Source organism: Gobio gobio (assembly GCF_949357685.1).
Source record: "Gobio gobio genome assembly, chromosome: 19".
Taxonomy (NCBI): Eukaryota; Metazoa; Chordata; class Actinopteri; order Cypriniformes; family Gobionidae; genus Gobio; species Gobio gobio.
The window spans coordinates 4882290-4891570 of NC_137112.1; the positions used below are offsets into that span (position 1 = coordinate 4882290).

Sequence of the window (9281 nt, forward strand, 5' to 3'; positions counted from 1 at the left end):
GCCTAAATTTTGTCCATGAAAAGGATAAAAATGTAACACCATATTAAATCAAACTACTTGCTGACTAAAGCCCTCCACTCAGATTGGGACATCTTAAAAATATCTGTACGGTTGTGTGAGTTTCATCAGACGCTGAGGAGAAACTCAACACCGCACGGCCCAGCCCAACATTGTGGCTCCGCAACAATCCACTCATGTAAACACAGAGCACATATTGTGGTTTGGCAACAGTATCAAGCGTAAACACGTAAACAATTGCTAGAATGTTCTTAGTTGTTGCCAAGGAGTTAATCCAGTTGCAAGGATGCTTTGCATGGTTGCTTGGGAGTTGCTACGCATTTATTTGCTAGGATGTTCTGGGTGTTTGCCAGGGTGTAGTTATGTGTTTATTTACTACAGTGTTCTTAGTTGTTGCCAAGGTGTTGCTATACAGCTGCTAGGATGCTCTGTGTGGTTGCCAGGATGTTTCTATGCAGTTGTATGATATTCTTAGTGGTTGCCAGGGTGTTGCTAAGCTTTTGCTAGGATGCTCTGTGTGGTTGCCAGTGTGTTGCTAAGCATTTGCTAGGATACTCTGTGTGGTTGCCAGCGTGTTTCTATGCATTTGCTCAGATTCTCTGTGTGGTTGCCAGGGTTTAGCTATACATTGCTCGAGTGTTCTTAGTAGTTGCCAAGGTGTTGCTATACAGTTGCTAGGATGCTCTAAGAAGTTGTTTGGGTGTTGCTATGCATTTTCTAGGATGTTCTGGGTGGTTGCCAGTGTGTTGCTATGCATTTACTAAGATGCTCTGTGTGGTTGCCAAGGTGTTTCTATGCAGTTGTATGATATTCTTAGTGGTTCCCAGGGTGTTGCTATACAGTTGCTATGATGCTCTAAGTAGTTGCTTGGGTGTTGCTATGCATTTGCTAGGATGTTCTGGGTGGCTGCCAGTGTGTTGCTATGCATTTACTAAGATGCTCTGTGTGGTTGCCAGGGTGTTTCTATGCAGTTGTATGATATTCTTAGTGGTTACCAGGGTGTTGCTAGGCAGCTGCTAGGGTGTTCTGGGTGGTTTCATCCTGTCTGAAGTGCAAAAGGTCTCTGTGATATTCTGGTCTGAACTAGCAAAATTGATTATTACGGGCTCTTTCTTGGCTGAAAACTTGTGGCCTAAATTTTGTCCATGAAGAGGATAAAAACGTAACACCATATTAAATCAAACTACTTGCTGACTAAAGCCCTCCACTCAGATTGGGACATCTTAAAAATATCTGTACGGTTGTGTGAGTTACATCAGACGCTGAGGAGAAACTCAACACCGCACGGCCCAGCCCAACATTGTGGCTCCGCAACAATCCACTCATGTAAACACAGAGCACATATTGTGGTTTGGCAACAGTATCAAGCGTAAACACGTCAGCATAACTACGACATCTCAGAGGAAAACCGGAATGCTTCAGTTCAGATCCAGATTTAAATTCATATGCAGATAATGTGTGAATCAAATGTATGGTATTTTATAAATATAAAAAAAAAAAATTATGCCTGTCACTCATCTTATAATGAACAATTCATCCGTGCATAATAATAAAATAAAAAAAATTGTATCCTTGTTATCTTTATTCAAAATGCAACACTTTTCACAATACAATCAACAACCGCAGAGTATGTGAGTGTGTGTGTATATAAGTGTGTGCGTGTATGAGTGTGTGTGAGGTTGTGTGTGAATGTGTATGAGTGTGTTTGAGTGTGTGTGTGTGAGTTTGAAAGTGTGTGTTAAGGGTTAGGCTGTGTTTGTGAGTGAGCGTGTGTGTGATTATGTGTGTGTGTTTGTGTGTATGAGTGTGTGTGTATAAGTGTGTGTGTGTGTATGAATGCGTGTTAAGGGTTAGTGTGTGTGCGCGAATGTGCTTGAGCGTGTGCTTGAGTGTGTATATATATATATATATATAGCTATTTTGCAAGTTCTCCCACTTAGAAATCATGGAGGGGTCTGAAATTGTCATCGTAGGTGCATGTCCACTGTGAGAGACATAATCTAAAAAATCACAATGTATGATTTTTTAACTATTTACTTGTATGATACAGCTGCAAATAAGTATTTGAACACATGTCTATCAGCTAGAATTCTGACCCTCAAATACCTGTTAGTCTGCCTTTAAAATGTCCACCTCCACTCCATTTATTATCCTAAATTAGATGCACCTCTTTGAGGTCGTTAGCATCTGCATAAAGACACCTGTCCACCCCATACAATCAGTAAGAATCCAACTACTAACATGGCCAAGACCAAAGAGCTGTCCAAAGACACTAGAGACAAAATTGTACACCTCCACAAGGCTGGAAAGGGCTACGGGGAAATTGCCAAGCAGCTTGGTGAAAAAAGGTCCACTGTTGGAGCAATCATTAGAAAATGGAAGAAGCTAAACATAACTGTCAATCTCCCTCGGACTGGGGCTCCATGCAAGATTTCACCTCGTGGGGTCTCAATGATCCTAATAAAGGTGAGAAATCAGCCCAGAACTACACGGAGGAGCTGCTCAATGACCTGAAAAGAGCTGGGACCACCGTTTCCAAGGTTACTCTTGGTAATACACTAAGACGTCATGGTTTGAAATCATGCATGGCACGGAAGCTTCCCCTGCTTAAACCAGCACATGTCCAGGCCCGTCTTAAGTTTGCCAATGAACATTTGGATGATCCAGAGGAGTCATGGGAGAAAGTCATGTGGTCAGATGAGACCAAAATAGAACTTTTTGGTCATAATTCCACTAAACGTGTTTGGAGGAAGAAGAATGATGAGTACCATCCCAAGAACACCATCCCTACTGTGAAGCATGGGGGTGGTAGCATCATGCTTTGGGGGTGTTTTTCTGCACATGGGACAGGGCGACTGCACTGTATTAAGGAGAGGATGACCGGGCCATGTATTGCGAGATTTTGGGGAACAACCTCCTTCCCTCAGTTAGAGCATTGAAGATGGGTCGAGGCTGGGTCTTCCAACATGACAATGACCCGAAGCACACAGCCAGGAGAACCAAGCTCTGTAAGAAGCATATCAAGGTTCTGGCGTGGCCTAGCCCGTCTCCAGACCTAAACCCAATAGAGAATCTTTGGAGGAGCTCAAACTCCGGCCAGAAACCTGACTGATCTAGAGAAGATCTGTGTGGAGGAGTGGGCCAAAATCCCTCCTGCAGTGCAAACCTGCTGAAAAACTACAGGAAACCTTTGACCTCTGTAATTGCAAACAAAGGCTACTGTACCAAATATTAACATTGATTTTCTCAGGTGGTCAAATACTTATTTGCAGCTGTATCATACAAATAAATAGTTAAAAAATCATACATTGGGATTTTATTTGATTATGTCTCCCACAGTGGACATGCACCTACGATGACAATTTCAGACCCCTCCATGATTTCTAAGTGGGAGAACTTAAGTTAAAATACTTATTTTCCTCACTGTATATATATATATATATATATATATATATACACACTCTTACACACACTCAAGCACATTCGCACACATATACATATATATATGTGTGTGTGTGTGTGTTTATGAGTGTGTGTAACGGTGTGTGAGTGTGTGTGTGTGAGTTTGAGAGTTTGTGTGTGAGTATGAGAGTGTGTGTGTATGATTGTGAGTATGAGTGTGTGTATGAGTGTGTGTTAATGGTTAGGGTGTGTTTGTGAGTGTGCGTGAGCGTGTGTGTGAGTTTGTGTGTGTGAGTGAGTGTGTATAAGTGTGTGTGTGTGTGTGAGTATGAATGAATGTGTGTTAAGGGTTAGAGTGTGCGTGCGAATGTGCGTGAGTGTGTGTATGAGTGTATATACATTTTTATATATGGTTGTATGTGTTTATGAGTGTGTGTAACTGTGTGTATGTATGTGTTTATGAGTGTGTGTGTGTGTGTGTGTGTGTGTGTGTGTGTGTGTGTGTGTGTGTGTGTGATAGTATGTGTGTGAGGGTGTGTGAGTGTGAGTGTTTTACCAGGAACAGCACAAGTAAGGTTGAAGTAGTTATACCCTGTGTGTATGTGTGTGTGTGTGAGAGAGAGTGTTTTACCAGGAACAGCACAAGTGTAACAAGGTTGACGTAGTTATACCCTGTGTGTGTGTGTGTGTGTGTGTGTGTGTGTGTGTGTGTGTGTGTGTGTGTGTGTGTGTGTGTGTGTGTGTGTGTGTGTGTGTGTGCGTGCGTCTGTGTGTGTGTGTGTGTGTGTGTGTGTGCAGGTTTAGTGCAATAACATTAACATGTGTATTTACTGCCAGTGTCTCTATGACAGGTGATTGGAGGAGACGTCAACTAACAAGCAAACGCACCAGCAGATGGTGTCAGTGTTGATGTCACGGGCACTTTAACAGGCAATCCTACCGTTTGATTGACAGAGAGAGCGTCTTATGTGAGCTCTTGACCAGACAAATGGCCTCCAGTCTGTACCCGCTGAGAAGAACTGAGTTAACACGGACTATCTCATCACCGATCTGGAGTCGACCCAGAGCCGCTCGGCTTCCGTCCTCCACCTAAACACACACACACACACACAAAGACATCAGCACGGGCAAAAACAAGGCCAACAGAAACTTCACCACAAGAGTCCAGCCCTGATAACAGCACCAGGAATAAACAGCAGCTCTTCCTGCTCATCTCTGACACGTCCGGACGTGGTCTGTGTGTCTGGAAGTTCTGCTCAGGGATGATTTGTGACCGGAAAAATATAGTCAACGCCATTAATTCCTTCAACAAAAACTCTGGGTTCCATTTTAATGGTTTAATTAAATGTAATTAAAATAAATAACACACATCTAATACAAATCATATATAATTTACCAAATAATTCACAACGTTAATACTTTAATAATTAATTAAATGTATTTTTGAAAAAACGCTTTTTGATTTAATATTACATTTTCAATATATTAATATTTATTATTTTTAATTAAACCATTAAAACTGAAAATACAGAATTTGGGGAAATAAATAAAACAGATTTCATACGGCCCTATTAATGTTAATTTAAAATGTATGAATTTAGCAGATTTTTTATTATATGTTTAATATATTATTATTTATCAATTTTATTACATTTAATAAAATATATTAAAAAGTACTATACAATAAATACCCACACGCTTGATTAAAATAAATAAATAATACAATATATTAATATATTTACAATTTAATAAATAATAACATTTGATTAAACACTACAAAAATGTGACTAAAATAAATTAAATACAGCAGTAGTGGTAGAAAAATGTAAAACAAATTAATAAACTTAAAAGAAACTAAATATTTTCTAAGCAATATTTACAAATGCAAATGATAATAATAATAAATACTATAAAATAAATAAAAAGTATATCAAATTATAAAAATATATAAATATTATACACTATAATAATATATTTAATATCATTAAAATAAATTAAAAAAAAAGCTAAAAATACATAAATAATACAGTACTATAGTGAGTAGAAGAAAAAAAATTACCAAATAGAAATATTTTCCAAGTACCGGTCATATTTGACACATATCTATCATATTAATTCTACACCATATTTATTGGGTCTTTATACATTAATTCAATCATTAAAACAGAACCCATACATCATAAAATACAGAATCTGGGATATAATAAACAGATTTTATAGAGCCATATTTTAGGCATGTTAAAGGAACACGCCGACTTATTTAGCGTAGCCTAGCTTAGCACAAAGACTGGAGGTAAATGGCTCCAGCTAGCCTACTGCTCAATACACAATGTAACTATACACATCACAACAAGTAAATAGGAAAATGTTGGCGTTATTTTGTCACTTATTGAGCGGTAGGCTAGCTGGAGCCATTCACCTCCAGTCTTTGTGCTAAGCTAGGCTAGCGGTGGGTGTGTCAGACAGAGTTATGGCACGGAGATGAGAATGGTGTGTATGGACTTTTCTAACTCAGGGGCAAATAAGCTAAAGTCCCAAAAAGTCGACGTGTTCCTTTAAGAAGACAAATCTAATGTTTACATGTAAAGTCAGTCGGTTCAGAAAACACTATCAGATGATTTAGCCTCGTGTCCAGACCGACATCAACCCTACAGGACCTTGATGAGGACAGTCCATGAACAAAGACCCTGCAGGAGCGCTGTGGTAAAACAACCCTGGAGGTCAGAGTCACAGCCTATCAGATCAGATGCCATCAGCTGGGACAGTAAAAGGAAACCTGAGTGCGGCAGTGAAATATTCAGGAGCTTGAAACTTTAGATTACAGCCTGTTTCACATCCCATAAAGTCCATAGCAGCTGATTTCAGATCAGTTTAGGATCATCATTGGTAAGGGTTCAGATGGTTTCCCCTGTGCTGTACACACACACACACACGTGACCTCGTGGTTTTGGATAAAATGCAGTAACGAAGGATTCACAAACACGGCGACTTGATTGTCTTTATAACATAAAGAATACGGTTACAGGAAATTACAGGAAAAAATGTTGGGAACTGTAATTAGATCCCGTTTGTTTATTGTCATGTGGTTTAATCCACAGGAGCCAGAACTCCAACAACGGACAAATGGCATCAACAAATGCTGTAATGGCACAGAATAGGTGAAAATATATCAATTGAATAAAATTTTAATTTAAAATGCCTTAAAGGGCACCTATTATGCCCCCTTTTACAAGATGTAATATAAGTAATGTGTCCCCAGAGTGTGTCTGTGAAGTTTCAGATCAAAATTCCTGACAGGTCATTTAATATACCATTTTAAAAATGTCAATTTTGGGGTTTGAGAAAAATTAGTGGTTTTGTGTGTGTGTCTCCTTTAAATGCAAATGAGCTGCTGCAGAGGGCGGAGCCTTCACAGCTCGTGAACATGCACATTAAAACTGAAACATGATACATCTGATTGTTTTGATGATCATCTCTATCCGAGACATGCTCATGTGACATTGCAGTTCTTCATCATCATGAAATATTATCATCTGTATGCGTTTTAAAGCCTTATCACTCTCAACTTGAGCACACACACTCAACGTATGAGTGTACGTATGCAGCAAAGTACAGAAATGCCGTGAGTGTATTAGATCTGTGTACTAAAGTGAAAGCAGTGTAATATACAGTACCTACTGCTATATCTGCTGTTAATACGAATCAAACAACAGAAGATAAACAGAAAATCACTCCCTGCTCTCGACTGAATGAACTTGAGTAGCTTTAAGAACACATTTCTTACTTGAATGCTGCTGTTAATGCTCAGACGAGGAGATAAACATGGCCGACTGTGTGCAGCTCTCTGGGGGCGGGGTCTATGCTAATATGACAGTGTCCATCAACACTTGTGGGCGGGGCCTGTGAAATGTGACGTCACTTTTTCAGGAATCTGCAAAAGGCTTGTTCTGAGACGCTGCTTATGATTTATGGGGATTTAAAAAAAAGGAGTGGGTGGATTTTTACCATTATTGGGTGGTTGTGTACACACACATTTATGTTCAAACACCATGTAAAAGGGAATTTTGCATTATAGGCGCCTTTTAATGTTGCGATCACACCAGACGTGAATGAAGCGTTAAGCGCGAGTGATTTACATGTTGCGAATAGATATTCTGCGGCGCGATTCGTACGGATGAGGCAGCACAATTTGAACGTTTCGGGCGTTTGACGCGCATAACGTGTGATTCGCGCGATTCGCTTAAGTTGAAAAATCTGAACTTTGGCTGATATTCGCGTCGCGTTAACCAATCAGGAGCTTGCTCTAGTAGCGACAACAATGATAAAATCATATGTGGATACCCGGAGCTGTACGATACATCTTCTTACTTTATAGAAACAGGAATAAAAAGGATCTTGCTTGGAAGAAAGTGAGTGAGGAGGTCGGACAGTCTGTTTAGTTGTAAAAAACACAATTTGAGCTATACATACATACATATTGAGACTACAAGCTAGCTAAAGCCGGAAAATTGAGCTTATTCGCCGTATTTTAAAATAATAAATGTCAGCCATTTTCAAACCCCTCCCATGACGCAAATTCGCGTCTGTTGTGAAGTGAATGAAGCAAGTAAACTCAAAATGTTCAAGCGTCCAACTACGCGCAAATAGCGCAATTTATTCCCGCAAGTCGCGTCTGGTGTGAACACACCGTATGGATTGCTCTGCTTGTTTGTAGGGCTGTACAATTTGTCAAAAAAATCATAGTGATTATATATCAATATGAGCACAAAAAAAAACTTTTATTGTTGTTATTTACTATCTAACTTTCATTTATAATAATTAATTTAGTTAATAATAATCATAAATAAATGTACAAATTAAATAACAAATATGACAGGCACAATAAAATAAAAAAGCATTTAATAAAAATAATATTGATTTTATTTTACAATATAATGATAATATTAAAATACTAATATTTATGTCTTAAATTCTTCATTTTCAAACATTAAAAACAATCAACCAGCCATTTTGGTGGAAATTCGCAGGAAATGTGTGTTAAATGTCAAGTGCGTTTGTGTAATAAATGTATAAATATACCTTTCAGTGACCCTGTATAATAAAAATCTTACATTTTTTTTATATAATTTTTTTTTTTTTAAATGACAAAAACGTGTTTGTTCAAGTTGCAATGTAAATGCATGTTAGAGAACTTACTGTCAGCAATCCTTGCATATGTTTTATTTATTAAAAAAAGCTCGCTTTTTGAAATCGTAATATTTAATCAAAATGTCATAACTGGATCTTCCACTGCATTTATGTTGAAGACACGTGCAGGATTCACCAATCATTTACTGCGCTTAAGCCCCGCCCCTGCAGCACGTGCTCATCTGCATACGCTTGAGTGCCACGCCCACATCTCAATATCCAATCAAGCACTGATGCACAGAACCAAGCCCCGCCCCGTCGTTACTTTTGTTTCAACTTGATTTCAATAAGCCAATATTCATAACATAACATTCAATTCATCATGTTTTTTGTGTGTTGTAACTTAAACAGCAAGGCCTGAAGTCATGGGTGAATATGTCTTCACTGACCTGAGATCAGTCTCACCTCAAATCTCACACACTCCTCTGAGGCTGCGGCTCACCTCAGTATCTCACAGTCAATCAAACCTTCACACAACTTAACGCATTATTAAAAACCTGAAGTATCATAACACAGCCAAATCATCCTGTAATTCATCCTCAAGCTGTAAGACATCAGCTCCTCGCTCCCATAGGACGGGACAGGTTGAGATTTCCACAGCTTTGCACCAAACTTGATTCCCAAAAGTCCATGGTGTTCAAATTTTAAGCATAATAAATCCATCCAGTATTTCA

The 9281-nt window shown here is 38.8% G+C and overlaps 2 protein-coding genes across 2 annotated transcripts in view; one reads left to right on the plus strand and one right to left on the minus strand.

Moving 5' to 3' along the window:
* Nucleotides 1-9281, plus strand: part of traf3ip2b (TRAF3 interacting protein 2b) — a 1379907-nt gene that overhangs the window by 140734 nt on the left and 1229892 nt on the right. The window lies entirely within an intron of this gene.
* shroom2b (shroom family member 2b) overlaps nucleotides 1-9281 on the minus strand; it is a 55953-nt gene that overhangs the window by 44339 nt on the left and 2333 nt on the right. The window contains exon 2 of the mRNA XM_079844349.1: nucleotides 4361-4509. Coding sequence (XP_079700475.1) covers nucleotides 4361-4509 — 149 coding nt within the window. The remainder of the gene's footprint in view (nucleotides 1-4360; nucleotides 4510-9281) is intronic.